The 23,003-nt window shown below is 33.5% G+C and overlaps 1 protein-coding gene across 1 annotated transcript; it reads right to left on the bottom strand.

Moving 5' to 3' along the window:
- Positions 1–338: 338 nt before the first annotated feature.
- On the bottom strand, positions 339–22,925 carry LOC111710956 (silk gland factor 3). Its single transcript, XM_023485164.1, has 9 exons — positions 22,675–22,925; positions 16,705–17,014; positions 9,074–9,127; positions 5,021–5,131; positions 2,117–2,155; positions 1,288–1,851; positions 878–931; positions 648–689; positions 339–418 (listed from the first exon to the last, which is right to left on the bottom strand). The coding sequence occupies exons 1-9, from the start codon at positions 22,795–22,797 to the stop codon at positions 339–341; spliced, it is 1,377 nt and encodes a 458-aa protein (XP_023340932.1). The 5' UTR covers positions 22,798–22,925.
- Positions 22,926–23,003: the final 78 nt, after the last annotated feature.

Below are 23,003 nucleotides of genomic sequence, written 5' to 3'. Positions count from 1 at the left end.
GAAAATCGTTAAATTTTTTCCTATTTTTCATTTTGTTCTTCTATAGCTTTGGTGGTGATGGTACATTCTATACACTGGTGAGAGGCGTAACTGGATTATTCATCTAGGGGGGNAGTTAATATAGTCAATAGAGATACAAGTCAACATGTCGTTTAATGGACATACTTCAGCTGATAGTTAATATAGTCAATAGAGATACAAGTCAACATGTCGTTTAATGGACATACTTCAGCTGATAGTTAATATAGTCAATAGAGATACAAGTCAACATGTCGTTTAATGGACATACTTCAGCTGATAGTTAATATAGTCAATAGAGATACAAGTCAACATGTCGTTTAATGGACATACTTCAGCTGATAGTTAATATAGTCAATAGAGATACAAGTCAACATGTCGTTTAATGGACATACTTCAGCTGATAGTTAATATAGTCAATAGAAATACAAGTCAACATGTCGTTTAATGGACAAACTGCATGGACATAAGGGTAAAGACAAAGACAGATAGACACGTTGACAGGTAGACAATGATATAAAAAATAGGAAACCAATTTCAACCCAAATTATTTGTAATAATTCAACAAAGATGACACAAAGTTTTTTTAAGAAGAAATAAACTTTTTTAAAGAAAATATAAAATCTTACTTGTTCCCCAAACTCTAGAGGCTGCAGCGTGATCCTTCAAATCTTAAAACAAAAAGAAATTGTTAAACTTGCAACATTTTCAGTTTTTACTACTTATACACAGCAGACACACTACACACCCCTTTACAGACGTCAGCAGTTTTTATTGAGATATTAGTTTTTATATTAAGATGAATCTCTACACTCTTTCAGAGAAAACAATTTGGACAAAAAAAATGTTTTTTTTTTACCTTTTGGCCACAGATAGGAGGGTTGATTGGTGTCGTGTCTTTCTAGATTAGGATCTAAAATTAAAAATAAATAAGATTTTTTAAAATCAAAATTTGATTTATATGAAATGTTTTTAAAACCTTTTATTCTTTGAGAATAATTACAAAGAATTGAATTTTTCAGATTTTACAAAAGCCCCGATTTTAGAGTACTGAAAAGAATCCCGCCCCAGCCTAACTTTTTATTCTTTAAACACTCGTCAGAACCCATAATTAGAACCCTAGATGGGTTTTCAGAGCAGAAATTGATTTAAATAGAACAATTTTGATCGAAATGCCGCAATGATTTGTTTTGAAAAAATTGCGCATTTTTTAGTTCAAAATGAAAATGGTGGATTTCATTTTTATTGATAAAATTACGTCGCGCTTACCTGGTGATCCTTGTCCTAGCGGACTAGTAAAGTCCCGTTGAAGAGGTTCGTGGGGCGCATTGTGATCATAGTGAGGGGGGTCAGTCTCCCCAGTGAGGGGGTTATACTCGCCCCCCATCTGCGGGGGGGTCATACGCTTCTCCTTCTGCCTCCTGTTACAGAACCAGACCCTTACCACCTCCTTCTCCAGCTGCAAGGAGTCCGCCAAACCGGAAATCTCCTGCGCCGTCGGTTTAGGGCTCTTATTGAAATGCTGCTCCAGTGCACCTTTAATCGATACTTCGATGCTAGTGCGCTTTTTCCGTTTTCGTCCTTGAGCTGCTATTTTATCTATGTTGGCCGAAGTGCCTGTGGTGCTATCAGCTTCTGCCAACCATTTTTGTAACAATGGCTTCAATTTGCACATATTTTTAAAGCTAAGTTGGAGCGCTTCAAAGCGACATATTGTGGTTTGTGAGAATACATTTCCGTAGAGGGTCCCCAGGGCTAGACCAACATCGGCCTGGGTGAAACCAAGCTTTATTCTCCGCTGCTTGAACTGCTTGGCAAATGCTTCCAGGTCGTCTGAAAAGCCAATGGCAGAAAGTTGCAGTGAGTATCTCGAGAAATTAGGAAGAAACGAGAAAAAAGAAAATGTGACAAAAATTAAATTAATTAAAATTCCAACAATAATAATGATTTCTTTACTTTTGCTTTTTAACATGTCACATTTTCATTTTTTGTTTTTTTTTTCAATAAAATGAGGATGAAAATAGGAAAATAGTAAAATAGGATGACATAAAAAATGTATAAAGAAAAAAGTTTATGTAAAAACTGAAAAAAGACTTACATCCAAGAAGTCTTTCTTCGTGCGGTGAAAACATGTCCGCTGAAAAAAGGAAAAATAATTTTTAATATTTTTAAGTATTCTTGTTTTCAAATTTTTTTTTATAGTTTTCCTTTTTTGAGGGAATGAAATATATTGTTGAAAATATTGCTCCGAAATAATCTTTACACGTGAAATTATTCAGGACTGCAAGGTTTAAAGCAAAAAAGAACGAGTCTTTAATTTTTGGTGATTGTGAATTATGGTCGAAGCAATGTATCCCCCCCCCCCATCCCAAGTTCAACTGAGAAAATTAAAACCCGACCATATTTAACTTGACTAATCCTGTAAAACCCGATCCCTACAAATCTGCACAGATATATTTTTCAACTAAAAACTCATTTAAGATTTTCAAAATTTTAGTGATCGAAAAAAATATCGGTTTTTATATTTTGGTGCTTAAATATCACACTGGGGGGCCAAGGAAGGTTTACACATAAAAAGAATGGATGGGGGGGGGTCAAGTACTCTACGAGATTACGTTTAATGTTCAAAGGCAGAAAATGGTTGAAAAATTAGATTTAATTTCTTTAAAACTGGCTCCGATTCATGTAATTTATACGCTTGTCTTTCTGTTAACATTCGTAAATGTAATGGATAAAAAACTACACATCTATATATAAATTAGAAGATGGGCGCGAAGCCCCCTATAAGGCTAGTGAAAATCAACCATTTATTTCATATATTTTCCTTTTCAACAGTTAAAAAGCCCCTGATAGATTTTCCTACATTTACTACGATAAATTGGCCTACACCGTTTTTTGGGAGACAAATGAACGTATTTTTTGAACAGGGGATTGTTAGAACTAAAAATTACGACATCTCATACTGTGCAATGAAAAAACGGTGAATACAGAGGGGGGGGGAAGGGGGGGACTAGGGAGAAAAGGGAGGGTATAGAACTCATGGGGGTTGTAATTGTATTGACCTTATATATTGGTTTTACTACTTTTCCTAAAAATCTCATACAAATTTATCAATCTTAATTGTTACAAAGCTTAAAATGAATTTCAATTCTTCTTTTTGCACTAATATCATAAAAAAGTTTCGTTAAAAAAAACTGTTAAAGAGAAAAGAATGTTTTCAAGAGCTATAAATAAACCCTCATTGGAGCACTGAGAATCAAATGGTTTAAACCATATTCAAATCTTAGTTAGGGTGAATATATATATATATATATATATATATATATATATATTGATTATAGAAGAATATTGTAAAGGTGTGAATATGGGATTAAGAGTAAAGGGCACCTGTGTAATACAGTGTTAGTTATATAAGGATTACGAGGCTGATTATTTGAGGTGAAAAATTGACAAAAGATTTAAGAGAAAATTGGACGATTGGAAAAGGGAGGCGGAAGGAAGAAAAGGAGGGGAGTGGGAGGGAAGGGGGAGGGGTTATAAATCGGAAACTATAGAATAAGAGTATGTAAGGGTATAAGTATATAAACACAATATAACACACATACTACTTAGTGCTTGTCACGAGCTCTACAATGGGTCTATTCAGTGCTAATTTTACACAAATTATAAACTGGACCAGAACACTTGAACAACAAAAATAAGAAAAACTTTGGAATATTTATATATTTAATGGCTCTCGGACAATTAAACTCGGCGCTTTGTAGAAAAGAATAAGCTTGAAAATGGTTAAATTAAAACTTTATGATAATGATAAAAGTGTGAAAAACTTGATAAATAATCCCTTTTTCCCATATTTATAAAAAGTCCAGAATTTGGATTTATTCTTATTTCTGTATAATTTCCCCATTTTTTGCTGCTCTGATAAAAAGCGCAAATTGTCGAGTTTCAGACAAAATCCGCAATTTTTTTGACGTCAAACATGAGGTCAGGCTTAGATCCCGGCACACGTCCGACAGTTTAATATTTTAAACATGTTAAATCTTTTAAGATGTAGATTTGGTGGTTTTAATAGACGTGGCGGTTTTAGATTCCACTACTTTTAATCTATATGCCCTTTTAGGGACCCTTTTAATTGATAAATTAACACCCAAAAAAGGATTTTAGGGGTTAAAAGAATTTAGGCAAAAATTAAAGTTCGCTCAATTTTTTAAAAGCTGTACAACGCACGTCTCAAAATTTAACTGATTTATGTAAATCAACCAAAAATCTTGTAAAACTTAACAGAAAATCAAAATGTCAAAAAATATTTGAGAAAATGTTTCAAATATTAAAAAGGGCATATTTTCAAGGTATAATGATCAAAAACAGTGTAAAGAATGATGAATTAGTGAATGAAATTGAAATCAAATTAGGAATAAAGGATTAATGAATTAATGAACAAAAAGAATGAATAAATATAACCATGACAGATTAATAAAAACACATAGATCAAGGAGTTCAAAAAATTAGCTGCAAACATTATCCATGAAAGGTCCAAATAATGAGTGATAATTGACCTCAAATAGATTCTTTTTCTAGTACAATAGATGGAAACGTAGAATTTGTACACTCTCAGTACAGTTGTATTCTTACGTCACAAGTGCAAACTCAGTTTTTGTGTCCGACAAAATTATTAATAATTGTGATAATTTTTTAATAAAGTGCTTATCTTACAGTAAAATAAGTGCAATTTTATGTGTTCTTTATTTTCTGTTTTTACACTTTTTATTTTATCTTGGAAAACATGTTAACTAATGTGAGAAAATTTCGTTTTCCTTGTTATATTTTACACTTGTGACGTCGTGTACAGTCGTGTATAATTGGTCCATTCCTGTGTTGCCACCTATATTGACTGTACTTGATAATCTATTTCATTGGCCCAATATTGCTCACAATAAACGTCAAAATTCCTTGTACTATTGTTTGTTTACAATCATTGTATAATAAAAATACGTACTGCTACCTGAGCTAGGAGGATTCATGGAGTCCTCATCAACTAGGGATCGTGGAGAAGCATTATGAGAATCCCTATACCGATCCACAAAAGGATGTTGCATGTGCCCGGGTAGCATCCCTAAAACAACAAAATTGAAAAACAAATATTTTGGCATACACATTTTTTTAATTAAAATTTTTAAAAGATGTTGTTTCTGAAAAGGGTATAGGATCTTACAAAACTATTAAACTTTGGAATCCCTTCCCCGTTCCAACAAAATGCGCCTTTTTTAGTAGTCTATCTTTAACTGTATTCTATAATTCTAGGCGTATAAATCATTAAAACAGTNATAAATTCAAGAAAATTTATCTCCATAAAAATCTGGGGTTTGGGGCACGCATGCCGTCTTAATAACGCGCGAGCTAATAGTATCCTGGGGCCGCGAGCGCAATTTTGATATTGTAATTTTATCGTTCTAAAAGTTTAGCAAAAAGTGATACGTCCCTAAAACCTCTGTCATTAAGAATTTAAAATTTCGACGAAAATATTTCACCCATAAATCCCAAAAATCAAAAATCTCAAAAATTCTCAAAATTGCATGAAAAGGCGGTGAACTAAAACATTAATCAAAGATGGTGATTGTTAACGGCACAAGCAGATAGGAAAGATACAATCTGGAGGTGGGGGGGGAGGGGTGGAGGGAGCGCTAAGTATACATAATGAAAAATTAAAAATGAGCGGCCACAGCAAATCGATGATGTTTTAGAGCTATTTGGCCTAATAAGGGCTTCACTAAATACTACAGGGATATATGATGGTTGCCCTGCCCCCACCCCCCACCTTCCTTATATACCCCCCACCTGCCTTATATCCCCCCCACCCCACCTCCCTTGTATACCCTCCCCCCGGCCCTGCCTCAAACCTTCTTTTCGTAATAATATCTACAACCATCACTTCTTTCTTAATTGACCGATAAATGTGTGAAAAGAAAATGTCTGCCCCCAGAAATCTAGAGATTTGCGGCATTTTCCCGTCTTATTATCCCGGGCTTTTTCAAGCTTTTTACTAGAATTGGGGATTTCAAGGAATTGTAGAGGGAGCCGAAATTCTTGGAACAGAATTCATCTATTCATCCATCAAATTCATCTATTCATCCAATAAATTCATCTATTCATCCAATAAATTCATCTATTCATCCAATAAAGTCGTCTATTCATCCGTCAAATTCATCTATTCATTTTTCATCCATCTACAGGGTTTCCCATTAAGGATGAGACTGTAAAGACGACCCAAAACTCTAAAAATATGACGATTTGAAGCTTGATTTTTGGTTTCTGCATTCAATTCTGTATTTTGATAGTTTATGTAATGATTAAGCACAGATATAATCCAGTTTTGGCCAACAAGGAACCCAGAATGCTAGATGAAGTTTTGATGCATTGCATAAGGTACGACAATGGTGGCATGGTTTGTACAAAACAAAATATTCAGCAAAATGGTTTCTCGTCGTTATAGTTTATATACTCGTCATAAGGCCAGTGAGGGGGGGGGGCATATACCCCTCCCCCACCCCCTGGTTCCAAAAATTTGATTTAGTTTACAATTTGTTGCGTTTAGAATTTATAATGAAGCACAATAAACAAAATCATGTGTGAAAATCAGGCATTAGTGATACTTCATTCATATATATATTCGTTTCTTGGTTCCATTCACTTTCCATACATATACATTCATTCTCTAGTTCTATTCACTTTCCATTCAAATACATTCATTTCCTTGTTCCATTCACTTTACATTCACCTGCATTCAGTCCCATAGCCAATTCACTTTCCATTTATATATATTCATTCCCTAGTTCTATTCACTTTCCATTCATATACATTCTTTCCTTGTTCCATTCACTTTACATTCACCTGCATTCATTCCTTAGTTCAATTCACTTTACATTCACCTGCATTCAGTCCCTAGTTCTATTCACTTTCCATTCATATATTCATTCCCTAGTTCTGTTCACTTTCCATTTATATACATTCTTTTCCTTGTTCCATTCACTTTCCATACATTTACATTCATTCTCTAGTTCTATTCACTTTCCATTCACCTGCATTCATTCCTTAGTTCAATTCACTTTCCATTCATATACATTTATTCCCTAGTTCCCTTCACTTTCCATTCATATAATTTCATTCCCTATTTCCATTCACTTTCCATTCAATTTCCATTCATATACATTCATTCTCTAGCTCAATTTACTTCCCATCCTCAAACATTTATATATTTTCATTTCTTGGTTCTATTCACTTTCCATTCAAATACATTCATTCCCTTTTTCCATTCACTTTCCATTATTCAATTCACTTTGCTAATAAATAATTAAATCAATTGATGAAACATCAATCTAATTGATCTGAACTCAATCAAACTGTGAATGAATTGATAAAAATGAATTCCAAAATATATCTATAGTGTCAATAGAAATTTCCGAAATATATGAAATATATTTACACAAAATTAACATATTAATCCGAGCACACTATTGTTAAATCAAGGTCTTTAGTTTGCTTATTTATTCTGCTACATGATATATTACTCTGCTCCCACCAACCCTCCTCTCTATATTATACAAACTCTATTCTTCAACAATATGTTTTTTAAAATTAACATAATACAAAGTTAAATCGCAGTTTTGAACATTTTGCAAAAAAATGAAGTACATTTGTTATAATACACATTAAATATCCACATTAGATAATACGCATATATTTGTATGGTTCAGGGGATAATTTGAAGGTGTAAAAAGTTTTGCCCGTATTGGTTTACTTGGCTTATATCAGGTTTCATCAAGAAATATCCTTCTTAGCAGACGCACACATGAATAAAAACAAACCAAAAATGTTGAAACAAACAAATTGATAAATGTTTCGGACAAATAAAATAAAAACAACATGCTAACCAAATTTTGACATAAATTCTATATTAATATTGTTATATCCCCCCCCCCTCCCCTCCCCTCCTCAAGCTTAACTATAGGCATGTAAGGCTATCTCTCTCTCGAGATATGTTAGATACAAGTTGTCTTCGGTTTGTACATTCGGAAATTAGATAATCCGCTAAAAGTTGTTGCAGTATAAATCCCGCCGGGAAACAGGAAACGGGGAGGAGAAAAGGAAAATTCGGGAAATTTTCATGTTAAAATGGCGCCGGAGACATTTTGGTCGAAACTCCGCAAACTTCTGGATTTCAGCCTGAGCTGTCTGCTTGAGAAGTTCACAAAAACCAACATACCGACACATACTACACTTCAACTAGCGACGTCAGGAAAAACTTACATCAAAAAGATCTCTTCTCCCAAGAACCTAATTACAATGCAGCAATCCAATGTTAAACACTACCAAAGTGTGCCTCTGATGCTCTCGCTAATTTTCACTGTAAATTACCATGTTAAAACTTTTGAAAGTGTGTTCAACAATTTTTTGCCCACGTGCTTAGGAGAATCCATTATAAAACCAGACAATAAATTTAAGGTAAAAAGACGAAGACATGTTGAACATTGCAACATTCCTTTATAGTGAACCCACCCATAGTGTGGGAGGGGGCAGTTATTATCATTGGGATTTGATTTATTTATGAACTTGGCTTAAACACGTATGCAAAATATGCCTAAAGGCCCCCCGAACCCATTTTGGAATTCTCTAATTTGTTATTGGTAAGTTTCATTATTTCACCTTTTCCGGTTATATTCTGTATATATGTATAAATTAAGATTTTTTATAAGTTAAACAATTTTTGATAATTTTTGAAAGAGAAACGAGACGATAAAGGGAGTAAACGCTAGCTGGAGTAAGGGTGTAGCTAAGAAAAGGGGGGCGGGGGTGACTAATCCCGTAATCTAAATTCCGCCGTAAATATTATGCATGCAAAAATGCGGGATAATTATTAACCAAAAAGATTCCAGTTCCAACCCCCGGAGCATATTTCGCTAATTTCTTCATTACCATTTTATTAAAGAGATTAATAAACATAAATAAATTAAATTTTCTATAAAAACTAAGAAAATAGTTGTAATGAATAATATTATACCTGACACACCATTTAATTTCTCTAAACCTTCCGTATTGAAGCACAAGTTCCATCCTGATGAAAAAAAATATAAATGAAATATGAATTTAAAAAACACTTAAGAGAATAAGAATTTACTTTGAAAAAAAAAACATTTTGAATTTAGGAGAAAAAAAATAGAATCTTGAAGAAAAAAATTGGTTCAAATTTGTTAGGCATGCGTTCCCTTAAAAATTCAACCAATTAGGTCTGCATAGCTAACATAAATACAGCTTTATTATATATATAAAATAGATATCCCCCCTCCCCCATCTTCATTGCCGAGAGAATTAGGTCTGCAGGAGTTAGGCCAGCTATAGCTAATATAAATACAGCTTTATTATATATATAAAATAGATATCCCCCCTCCCCCATCTTCATTGCCGAGAGAATTAGGTCTGCAGGAGTTAGGCCAGCTATAGCTAATATAAATACAGCTTTATTTTATAGATAAAATAGATATCCCCCCTCCCCCATCTTCATTGCCGAGAGAATTAGGTCTGCAGGAGTTAGGCCAGCTATAGCTAATATAAATACAGCTTTATTTTATAGATAAAATAGATATCCCCCCTCCCCCATCTTCATTGCCGAGAGAATTTCAAAATCAAGTGAATGAAAGTAACAAAATGATTTACACAAAACCAGTTTTGATTTGGGATTTTTTCTAACGGAAAAAGGGTTCTATCGTGTTTAAAAATAGAAAAATTTATAAAAGATGGATAGATAAATATAATTGTAAAATATATGAGTTGCCTATTTATTTTGAGCATATATTCTCACACCGCTTAACGGAGGGGACCGGGGGGGATAAAGATTGAAAAGGGGGGAAAGAGGGATAAAAGAAGGATGGATGGGGGATGGGGAAATGATGGAGGGAGGGGGGGATGAGCATATGGTTTGACGAGTGTTTTATCCTGAATGACCCCTGGGAACTAGATTTGACTAATCCCTCCATAAAACGACATCTCATGGTCGCCATTTTTTTTCAAAATTATTCAACCCCGCCGTAACACGATTAGTTTAATTATGACTAAATCCGTGTGAATTTCAAACACAGATTTCAAACAGAAAAAAATGCAGCTTCAAACGACAATTTAAAAAAAATGTCATTAAAAAATAGGCAGGTAGGGTGAAGGGCTGATAAAAATATGAAATATTACCACGTATATTTGTTGGACGCCAGATAAGATAAAATCACAAATGCACACGCCACACTCTACAGGAGTTTAAAAGTTATGAAGGAGGAAGGGGGGTATTCCCCCCTGCATTTAAAGTTTTTAAATTAAACAATTTATTGATTGAAAATGATATTTTTAAGTTTGTAAATATTTTGGTTTAAATTATGCCCCTTAGGAGACTGTCAGTATAAAAAATTATGAGAAGCATTTTCAATAACAGGTTTTAAACTTATAAACCCTAAACTGTGTATGATGAAACCTGCCCCCCCCCCCGCTCTCTGACAAGATTTGTGGGTTTGCAGAAAAATGTTCAATTACATCATAGCCCTTCATTGGCAGGGAAGGGGCTAGGCCACACTGAGTAGGAATTATTTAAGTTTCGAGAACCAATAAAAAAAAATGACTATCGTTGGGCTTGCGTTGAAGAACAGTTTTATGATTTCACCAAAACTAATTTCAATTCAAAAAAATTTAAGAAAAATTCAGTTTAAAAGTTAAAATAAGTATGTTCAAAGTACGTAGGACGTTTGAAAAACAAACGAGAAGCAGTCCCATTGCACATTGAGCTTTTGTGGGGGGAAAAGTCAACCTGCACAGTGAGCCTAAGTTTATAAAAAGCTTATTAATATTCCAGGCACAAGACGGCCACTAAACATGATGTTGGGATGAAAACATCTTGAAGGGGTGATCGAAGCAATAAGTGTTGGGTTTAAAATGACTTTAAACTGGTCCCAAATCAAGCCTATTTCCTTGCTTGTATTTTCTGTAGAATTACAAAAGCAGTTTTCTTACAAGGTTTACAGGGCATCATTGTAAATCGTATATGGAACTCTTGGAGTAAGTCACCATTAAAATATTAAAAGTCCATTCAATTAAAATATTAAAAGTCCCTTTAATTAAAATTTTAAAAGTCCCTTTAATTAAAATATTAGAAGTCCCTTTAAAATATTAAAAGTCCCTTTAATTAAAATATTAAAAGTCCCTTTAATTAAAATATTAAAAGTCTCTAATTAAAATATTAAAAGTCCCTTTAATTAAAATACTAAAAGTCCCTTTAATTAAAATATTAAAAGTCCCTTTAATTAAAATATTAAACGTCCCTTTAAATAAAATATTAAAAGTCCTTTAATTAAAATATTAAAAGTCCCTTTAAATAAAATAATAAAAGTCCCTTTAATTTGAAAAAAAATGTCAGAAACGAGTTCTAAACGTTTCTGCAGTATCAAACAATGAAAAGTTGGCAAAGATTTTGCGAAGATAATGACCAAAGTTGGCAAACCAATTTTGCAAATTCCGGTTTGTTTTACATCAGCCAACATATACTTGGGCCTTTTCATTCTTGTTTATACTTTTTAATCTTTTTTAAATTTTACGTTTTATCTGTCTATCTGTCAATCTGTCAATCTGTCTATCTTTCAATCTGTCTATCTGTCTATCTGTCTATCTGTATATCTGAATATCTGACTATCTGTCTATCTGTCTATCTGTCTATCTATCTATCTGTCTATCTGTCTATCTGTATATCTGACTATCTGTCTATCTGTCTATCTGTCTATCTGTCTATCTGTCTATCTGTCTATCTGTCTATCTGTCTATATGTCTATATGTCTATTTGTCTATCAGGATGAAGATGTCTGTCTGTCTGTTTATGAGTGGGTGTTAAGATGTTAGTGTACGATTATCTGAATTTAATTGATACTATCCATATTAGATTTGGCGTTAAAATATGTAACCAACGGGTATATCATTTAGTCCTTAAAGGGGCAATTCAAGGGGGGGGGGAAATATATCTCCCCTTCCCCCTTTCACTACCCTCTCGATAGTATAGATTTAGTTTGTTAAGATTTCATAAGTTACTTTTACAGCCTTTTGACCCTGCATTATTACCCAAACAGCGGGATGTTAAGTTACTTAACTGTCCCTTTGACTGGTAGGTAACATAACATCCCGCCCTGCACAATTACCCAAACAGCGGGATGTTAAGTTACTTAACTGTCCCATTGACTAGTAGGTAACATAACACCCCCGCCCTGCAAAGTTCACGTGAAAATCGCATATTTGAATCTTGAAAGATAAAAGTGTGTTTTGCTACTTTTTCGGTGAATCAAAAAGATAAGACATAAGATAAAATACATTTTCATAAAATGATGTTACATTTTATTGCTAGAATTTGAATGGAAAGTTAATTCAAAAAGTTAGACAGAGCAATATCTTGTTAACCAGACATCTAAATAGAGTTGAATAAAGCTTCTAAGACAGACAGACAGATAGACAGACAGTCAGACAGTTACTGGTTGGTTCTACAATACAGAACTGACATTAATACACGGGAGTGGGTGAAATCAATCTAATCTAGAAGCTATATACGTCACCCTAGACATACAAACAAACAAACATACAATATATTTTTGCTGTATACTGTACAATGTACATTATACATTGTACAGTAAACATTGTACATTCTACACTCTACACTCTACACTCTACACTCTACACTCTACACTCTACACTCTACACTCTACACTCTAAACTTTACACTCTACACTCTACACTCTACACTCTACACTCTACACTCTACACTCTACACTTTACACTTTACACTCTACACTCTACACTCTACACTCTACACTCTACACTTTACACTCTACACTCTACACTCTACACTTTACACACTACACTCTACACTCTACACTCTACACTCTACACTTTACACTCTACACTCTACACTCTACACTCTACACTCTAAACTCTACACTCTACACCCTACACTCTACACTCTACACTCTACACTCTACACTCTACACTCTACACTCTACAGATGTGAACAATTATCCTAACCAACTGTGAAAAATTTTATTTTAAAGGTTTTTTAGCGATCAGCAGTCTAGCTGTGGGGCGGCTTAGAAAAAGCTTTAAATTGGACACGATCGATTTTTCTTCTTAATTTACTGATTTTTAGGGTTGGACTTTTATCATTTTATTCTTTTATAATATAGAGTTTATTATAAAATTAACATGGCTTTTCTTTTGTTAATTTTAGAGAAAACTATTGATCCCTGTTTAAGGGTCTTTCTCCCTCACACCTTTTACGGTGCCTAAATGGTTTTATGTTTAAACACCAATTAGGATAAATTTATAGGCGAAACCAATCCCTAGCTCACTAGCCTACTCTCGTATAACCAGTCATCCATTCTTCATACTTTATTGCAGTTTTTCGGGGATTTTGATAATGTCATCTCCCAGATTTCTGTCTATTGGCGCAACTCTAGAGGATTTTTCAGGAAGGTAAGATTAAACAAAAGTAAGAAATTTATTTTATAAGGAGAAATGAAATGGTATCAGGAAGAAAAAAAATGGTATGAATGTGTGAATGTAGTAAGATCCATGTCTGCTTGATTTTCAATCAAAATACGCGACGTAGGGTAGAATTATGGAAACAAATAATTATATTTATCTAGCTAAACCGTATCATAATCATACTCTACAACCATCAACCATAATTGAAAACTATCCTCTTCATAATTCAATAATTGAGTGTGAAAAACTGTCTTTTTTGGGTTAACAAATATGGGGGGGGGGCACAAGAAGCACTGGTTAAATCTTTAAAATATTTAGATCCCAAAAAGTTTACTACCCCCAACAATAGGCCAAAAACCCAACGGGGTATTGTAGGTATATCCTAAATCTGGGGAGGATAAAAAACTGTTCAAAAAAGGTGTAATTATTCGAAATGATGCTGCTAGAAGGAAAGGATAAAAATGTTTGAGATAATTTAATAATAACAATGATGAAGAAACAATATTAAACGAGGGGTTAGAGGTATTAGAAGAGGGGGAAATAGGAATGATCAGTGAAGATCGGGATTGGAAGATTGGGGGAATGATGAGTGGGATTGGAAGAAAGGGGAATGATGAGTAGGATTGGAAGAAAGGGGAATGATAAGTGGGATTGGAAGAGAGGTGGGGGAATTATATGAGTGAGATTTAAGAGTGGGGAATGATGAGTGGGATTGGAGGAGTGTTGGGAGAATTATGAATAATCCAAAGGTATAATTTTTGACAGCAAGAGAGAGGGGAACCCTCTGGTTTAATCAAATTCATGCCATTTCAGATATTCAAAATTGGATCGCCCCCCCCCCACTCCCCACTCCTTCTCCCCTCCCCAAAAGTTTGGTTTCATCTCGTTTTTAATCTTTCCAATTTGTTTAGATAGGTCTGGAGCATTACATGAACGAAATATTATTTATACGATCCTACAATCCTACAAACATTGCTCCCCCGGGCCCCAGCGGGGAGGGGGTCCATGTGGGAATAATGCAATTAGACTAAGTACAGTTTAAGAAATTTGGCAGTGGAGAGAAAATTGGCGTTTAAACAAATTATTTGGCATTTTTTCAAAATATTTATATTTTTTCTTCACAAAATATAATTTTACATTTTTCTTCTTTCTTGCCAACCCATCTTCCTATCTCCCCCCCCCCCTTCCCTCCTCAATGTTTTTAGGAAAGCGGGAAAATGGTTGATAAAGATTACCCCAGGGTGTAAATAAAATCTATTTCCCTTACCCTTGGAAAAACTGGGGATTCTAGGAATTATACCAGACAAACTATACTTTTTGAAGATTAAATTTTTTGTGTTTATATGCTTTTTGGAGTATTTAAACTTTGTATCCAGATACAAGCCAGAAGTAGAAGGTAAAATGCAGTAACGGCGAAAGCAAATTTATCTGTGTCCGAATTTTATTAATTTGAGACGCGTCTTAAATCCGCCAAAAACCGGGTTCAATTGAGCGCCGGCTTAAATCTTAAAACATTGAATACAATTTTAAGTGAAACCAACCATATTTGAGCCGCGGCTTAAATTTAGGCCGCCTCTCAAATTCTTTAAATTCGGCCTCTGGTTACAGACATGTATATTAGAAATTTAAAACATTTTTGTTCTTTTCTACATATAGCAGTACTAGCTCTCCAATAAAATGAGTTAGGATGGAAAAAAGGTAAAATTTCAATCCTACGCATAATTTACTTTAGCTTGACGTGAGTGTATTGTGTGTCTGTACGTGTGTCTGTGCATATAGTTGCGTGTGGTCTATGTGTGCGTGCGCGCGTGTTTGATTTATCCATATTCAGAGGAAAAAGTAAACAACCCTGTTGACATCTAGCCTTAATCATAATTTCAATAAACATCTATCTATCTATTTATCTATCTATCTATCTATCTATCTATCTATCTATCTATCTATCTATCTATCTATCTATCTATCTATCTATCTATCTATCTATCTAATTATCTTTCTATCTATCTAATTATCTCTCTAATTATCTATCTATCTATCTATCTATCTATCTATCTATCTATCTATCTATCTATCTAGCTATCTAATATATGTATCTATCTATCTATCTATCTATATATCTATATATCTATCTATCTATCTATCTATCTATCTATCTATATATCCACAGCGTGTGCCCCATGGTCTCTTAAACCACCATCATCTAGATTTTTGGGTCCCAGGGTGAACAATAAGAAAAGGTACTTAAAGAATGTATTCCCATGGAACGCGCTGAACTAGATTTTTCAGGTAACTATGAAAAATCCAAAAATCGTTTATTGACCATTCGATTGAATATCTATTAATGTGGAGTTAAGAAGAATTTTTAAAAATATATCTTTCTATGAATTTGTTAAGCTTAAATTTGAATTTTTACCCCCCATAATATTATATCCATGACTGAAGGTGGGTATAGGTAGGTATAGGTAGGTATTGAGTTACATCCTTCTTATATCCAATATACCCACAGTTAACTACTAGGCTACTGTCTTACAGGGGAGGGGTATGAGAGAACACCTCCCCCCCCCCTCCCTTCTTCCCCTGTTTTCAAGAATGAGAACCCTTTAAGAATGGATGGCATGGTTTAAATTCTTTCTTCCTCCTTCCCCTCCTATACCCTGGGGGGGCTAAATTCAAATTTCCAACCCCCCCCCCCTCGGTTTCCTAAAAACAAGTAAGTATCAGATTTCTCCAAGATTAAACAAAAGTAAGAAATTTATTTTATAAGGAGAAATGAAATGGTATCAGGAAGAAAAAAAATGGTATGAATGTGTGAATGTAGTAAGATGTATATGTAATTTGAAGTAAATAAATTCTTAATATTTGGGTCGGTATGCGCAAAATAAGATCATATTGAAACCCTATCCCCCCCCTTTTCTACCCTCTTCTACGCATTCTTGATCTTAAACCCTATGGAACTAATATTACAATGTGTAATATGTACAGTACACACATACATTACATATATATATATATTAAATTAATATGATGGTCATTTCATAGTTAGGCATGAAGAGGATCAACCCAGGCCAGAATCTATTCTCAAACTGTAAGTTAACAAGCTGCAGTCTACTTTTTAATGTTTTGAATAAAAAATCTTACCATTCATTCCATAAGCTGGATGTTGAAGTCCGTGGACTGGTGAAGGAGAATTGGTCCCTGAATTGGACCCCATTCCTAGGTACGCCCCTGTAGGGGGCTGCCAGGCAGAGGGGTGGTGCATACTGTGGTGGACACGCCCATAGTCCCCTGGCAGGGGTTTAATCTCCTGTTTGAGCTCCTGGGCGTAAAGTCCATGGTGCATGGACCCCCACGGGTCCACGGCGGGACTAGGGAGTCCCCAAGGGTTAGGGTGGAGTCCAGGATGTCCGTTATGATGGACTTGAGGTTGGGGAGGCATATACTTCATTTCCTAGGAGGGGAGGATATCATTGTTAAAGAGGTCCAAGGAGGGGGGGATATCATTGTTAAAGAAGTCCAAGGTGGGAAGGGGATATCATTGTTAAAGAGGTCCAAGGTGGGGGGGGGGGGAATGGTGGACAAGTTCTAAAAATAAAGTCAGTTTGAAAACTTTTTTTTATTTTTAAAAATCGTGTCACTATAGCGAAGAGTATAGCTTAAGATTCCGAAAACAAATTTGCAAACTTTTTAATTCAAATCATTTTTTTTAAAGTGCTCTTTAACTGTAACTCTTTCCAAAACGTTGCACCTATTTTAAATGAACTAATTCATACAAAAAATACCTCTTTTAAACAAAACTCTTTGATACAGAATTATCTGAACTCTTTGATCACAAACTATTGCAAAGATTGTATGTTTAAAAAGTGTTGTATGAATGTTGATATTAGTATAGACTGAAATGAAAGGAGAACTCTATATCTGCCATTGTAATTATGCATAACTCAGGAGATAGTAATCTATTAGACGACCCAGAGGGACTACAAGCAGATACAGGGGGAGAAGTAAAAAATAAATCTTGTTTTAGATAACATTTTAAAATCTTATTGTGATTAGTTATAGATAATTAAATTTAATTAGATGCCCCCCCCCCCCTCGGGCCAACAGTAAAATTAACACAACAGTAATTTTTTTCTTCTCACCCTTTTTATGTTGGATATATCTAAAGCATTTATAGAGTTTATGACTAAAGAAAGAATACTGGGGTTTAATCCCAAAATTATAAAAAAAATGGCAAAAATTTATTCCTTGTACCGTCTTAGTTTTTAAAACTTTGTACTAAAAGGTGATAGGTTTCCTGCTTTATACTTATAATTCTCAGAGCTGATTTTTTTCATTTAAAGTTTGAGTTTAACGTAATTTCATTAAATGATGAACATGATTTAAGTTCAATTTTGCTATATTTTTTTTTCGGAATAAAAACCTATCCCTTTGAAATATGACAGGCTTTCAGAGCCTTTCATTTGAGGTCCCGACCCCCCCCCCCCCACCTTCAACATGAGATTGAAAAAGGCCGGATGTATGTTTTTGGGGGGTTATAATATTCCTAGGATTGGTAACTTGATATCTCATGGTTAAACTTGAAAAGTCATAGCACATTTAAGGTTTAAAATTGATTTCTTTCAACTGATAGGTTATTGACAGAAACTGATATCTCATGGTTAAACTTGAAAAGTCATAGCACATTTAAGGTTTAAAATTGATTTCTTTCAACTGATAGGTTATTGACAGAAACTGATATCTCATGGTTAAACTTTAAAATATCATCTTCAACACTCTAGCATAAATGTAGGCTTTAAACTTATACAATTTTTTCCGCTATTTTGTTTTTTTTACGAGATTCTAAACTGGTTTTGCTTCTAGTCAATTTATTTATAAATGTAGAAGGAATACCAGGCAACTCGGGGGATGAGCATATTTTTTACTGCCTATAATCTTTAAAAGGCTTTTAAGTTGTGGTTTGTGTATACATCAACCACCGTCAGCTTTATCTCACAAAAATTCCATCCTTGACTAGTTGAATCGTCAAAAAGTGCATAAAAAAGTTACGATCCTTTTAAAATGATAAAATGAGATAAAAATAACATTTTATGTTTAAAGGAGTGGTCTAATGTAGATTTTATCATGACAAGCATTTTGCGCATTTTCCGACATTTTAGTTCAAAATCTAACGATTTGATGAATTTTTCGTTTGTGTCAAGTGGCGGATTTGTTGTATTAAGGTTTGGTTTGGTTTATATTGTATACACTGTATATTGCGGGGTTTCTCTTATATTTAGAAGTTAGTGAGATTACTGTTTATTGCTCACAATAGTACACTATGGATAAAAAATTGAACAACCATAAACATTTATCTTTTTCCTCTGGAATTGTTTTTGCTGAAGATGGTAGTATAAAGTTTTATAGCGTTTAGGGCCAGTAGTGGTATTATTCTACTATACACGTTTCTAGTAGGGAATTCTTCTATTTTAAAACATAATATTTCTGTATTAAGGAGATTTTTAGAAAACTGCATTTGGACCCCTGTTTTTCCCAAGGCCTAAAAGTTTAACAAAGCAAGGTAAATTCAGGTTTTAATGGTTGAATATAAAACTTGGTTTATGCCATTAATGAATGAGGAGCGTTTACGATAAAATTCAGACAGAAAGATATTCAAATACAAAGATAGATAGATAGATAGATAGATAGATATATAGATAGATATATAGATAAATAGATAGATAGATAGATAGATAGATAGATAGATAGATATATAGATATATAGATAAATAGATAGATAGATAGATAGATAGATAGATAGATAGATAGATAGATAGATAGATAGATAGATAGATAGATAGATAGATAGATAGATCCCCCATATGTGAACATCCCTTATGAGTATTCTTTGAGCAAGCCCTGGCTGGAATCTGCCTCATTTGAAAGTCAAATTTTTCTCCCAAACTCATTTAAATAAAAACCGGGTCAGATGCAGATGCAGGTTGCAATTCTTATCAGTAAAACAGGATTTTTGCATCTTCCTATTTTTAAGTCTTGGATAGGTGATAATTTCCCTTTTTTAAATGTACTTCCGTATTAGAGATAGATAGATAGATTAGATAGATTATTTGATCTAACAGAATTCATAGTTTAACTAGTTTCCCACAAAGGATTGAATTAAACTATTGATCAGTTTAAAATGACCCTGTACTGAGTTAAAGCCCTTAAAGTCAAATATAGGTCACCTAAAAAAGTTTAAAAATAGACTATTTTAAGATATCACAATCACCATAGTAACTAAAACAAGCAAAAAGAAACAATACATTTTAGAGGGGAAGGGGAAACGGGGAGAAGGGGGGGAAAGAGGGGGGGGAAAGGGGAATATATTAAATATTTTCATTCAGTTGCTCAATACTCAGCAGAATTCCATTGTTTTCAAGAAACAAACTGATTTATTTACAGATATAAACATTTAATAAATTTTAAACATTTTATAAATATTAAACATTTATAAATATTAAATTATTTTATAAGCTTATTTTTACATAGATTGCAAGATAAAGCGATAGAAAGAAGAATAGATAGAAAGATAGAAAGATACAAAGATATAGATATTTTTACAGATAGATAGAAAGTTATAGATATACATACAGATAGATAGATATATAGATAGATTTATTGCTAGTAAGATAGATGGATCGATAGATTGAAAGATAGATAGAAAGATAGATAGATAGATAGATTGAAAGATAACAAGATAGATAGAAAGATAGATAGAAAGATAGATAGATAGATAGATGATAGAAAGATAAATAGAAAGATAGATAGAAAGATAGATAGAAAGATAGATAGAAAGATAGATAGATAGATAGATAGATAGAAAGATAGATATATCTAAGGGTTGCAGTTCTGAATATCAAAGCGTGATGATTTAAATAACGCGATGAATAAAATAACTCAATTTACGCAAAAGTTCAACACTTGCGTACGCATATTCAGAGCTCGAACCTATGTTTCAATAAATGCATTAAATATATAGCATTAAGCACGGGTAAAACTGTGAATGTGCAAGAACACTAGATCGTATAATTCAAGAGATTTTTCTAGATCTTTAAACACGTTGCGAATTTTCTTATATTTAATTATTTTATAAAAATTAAGTTACCATTTTGTCTAATTGTAATCGAACTTTTTTATTTGAACATCAAGCTTTGATTTCGAAGACTTTTTAGATCGTTTCCACTCGCTTACCAGCGCGCAGATGGTAAAATTGCACGCAGATATTAAACTTTCAGCTAGATAAATAGCGAAGGTTTAGGTTCTGCTGTGAATCGTTTATAGAACACTTAGAATTTATTTGAATTTAGCGAACACTCCCTTTAAGTTAAGACCCTGTCTATTTCTAGGTGTGAAAACTACCAGGAAAATTATTTATTCATTGATTGAAGTTTCCTGGAAACAAGTTCTTGATCAAGATTCAACAATTTCTCCGTATACTCACGGAACTCACCAGCTTTAAAGCAAATATTCAGAAAAAGAAAAAAAGGTCTAGATTGAGAAATAAAATGGCAGATTAAAGTGGGAATCGAGAAATAAAATGGCAGATTAAAGTGGGAATTGAGAAATAAAATGGCAGATTAAAGTGGGAATTGAGAAATAAAATGGCAGATTAAAGTGGGAATTGAGATAGAATGAGAAAAAGGTAGAGAGTAAAGGTACAGAGAGTACTATTTTTCACGTAATAAAAAAATTGTTATTATTATTAGTCTGCTTTTTACGAATAAATCAGCGATTTACAACGACGGAATATAAAGATAAAGATGCAGATTTTAACTCCAATATATTTAGAAAAAAATCGCCGATTTTTTGCTACTTGGATAAATGAATAAAAGGTATTGTTGTGAATAGTTGATACCTTCATTTAATTTTTCAGCCAAAAGTTCGCTAAAAATGTCGTTGACTAAAGTGTATAAAGCATGTCAGCTTATAACTTTACTTTTTAATTTTTCTCAAAGTGTAAACTGACGTATGTCTAGCTGTAGTCTGTAAGTTATATCTTAGCAACTGTACAGCTTTATATATATGATGTAACCGTGTACAGCTAGCGATAAACGTTGTAAATAGTAAAATTAGCAAAAATAAAAAAACCCGTTTTTGCAGAAACACATTTTTTTCGCGCAATTTCTGATTGAGATTTGCAAAGATAGAGTTATCAGTGTTTTGGGCCTTTTAAATCTGCAATCCTTCTTTGCATCCGACAATTTCAATCCTGTTATCTTAACTTTTTTTTGACACTTTAAAGGTTACGAAAACTGCAGCGCGTGACCAAAATTTTGAAGGATTTTGTATTAATTCAAAACCATACAGGGTTATATACATATTTTTATAGGAACTGTCATTGTAATTTTAAATAACCTTTCATTTAAGACAAATTTGCCAATTGTTACTTTTACAAAGAAATTATTATTTAAAAATAATCATTTTTTATTTTTATTCTTGTGAAGGCTAAGCTTTTAGAGGCATCGTTGACAATCGGACTCAACAAATGGAGGGTATTTTTTAATAATTTTTAATAATTTACAGCTAGTCCCTTTAGATTTATAAAGTTTTTTTTCCGATATTTGAATAGGATGATAACAGGGCTTCAGGATTATATTAGATGCTAAACAGGGAAAAGCCGTGTAACAAGGGCTTCACTGTTTATATATATATATAATATATTTTATTATATATATGCGTGAATATATATATATATATATATGTATACAATATATGATTAATATATAGACTACATTTTTATTTTTAAACAATCATAAACATTCAAAATCACTTGTAATATTTCTATTGCCAAAAAATCACAAAACAGAACCAAAAATAAGACCAAGAGTTTTTTAAAATGTTGTCAAAACCCATTTCTACTTTTTTAAAGATGTATGTCAGTTAATAACAGTTTTAGAGCATTAAAAGATCGCAAAGTTACAAAAAAAATAATTCCTAATATTTTAGATTTCTTGCTTGGTTACAAGACAGAAAATGTAATTAAAATGTTGGAGAGTTAAAGTTTAAATTGAGATTCAAGGGGGGGGGAATCAAGGATCGAGGGAGGGGGGATTAACGATGATATTCCTGCTGTACCACTTGTTCTCTCTGTAAGCTATATCCCTGAGAAACAGAAGGATTTACAAGATTCATAACTCCCTCCTCGCCCCCCTCACTCGTCGGAGGAGGGGAGGTCAAATAGGCCGATGAGGCCGACATGGATTCTTTCAACAGAATCACTTTGAATTTAGAAAATGTCCTGGAATTATACAATCACAATTATGGCGGTGGATTATATTGTTTAACTATATAAACATGTGGCTCCTGGATCGGTTGCGAGGACACTACTAAACCAAACCAACATCGTCCATTCGGGGCGCACAAATATACTTTCTCGATGGGTCGGGCGGGAGCCTTCTCATTGG

Source organism: Eurytemora carolleeae, unplaced genomic scaffold, assembly GCF_000591075.1.
Source record: "Eurytemora carolleeae unplaced genomic scaffold, Eaff_2.0 scaffold691, whole genome shotgun sequence".
Lineage (NCBI taxonomy): Eukaryota > Metazoa > Arthropoda > Copepoda > Calanoida > Temoridae > Eurytemora > Eurytemora carolleeae.
The sequence above is the reverse complement of the archived record's forward strand: the minus strand, read 5'-3'. Positions and strand labels throughout refer to the sequence as shown.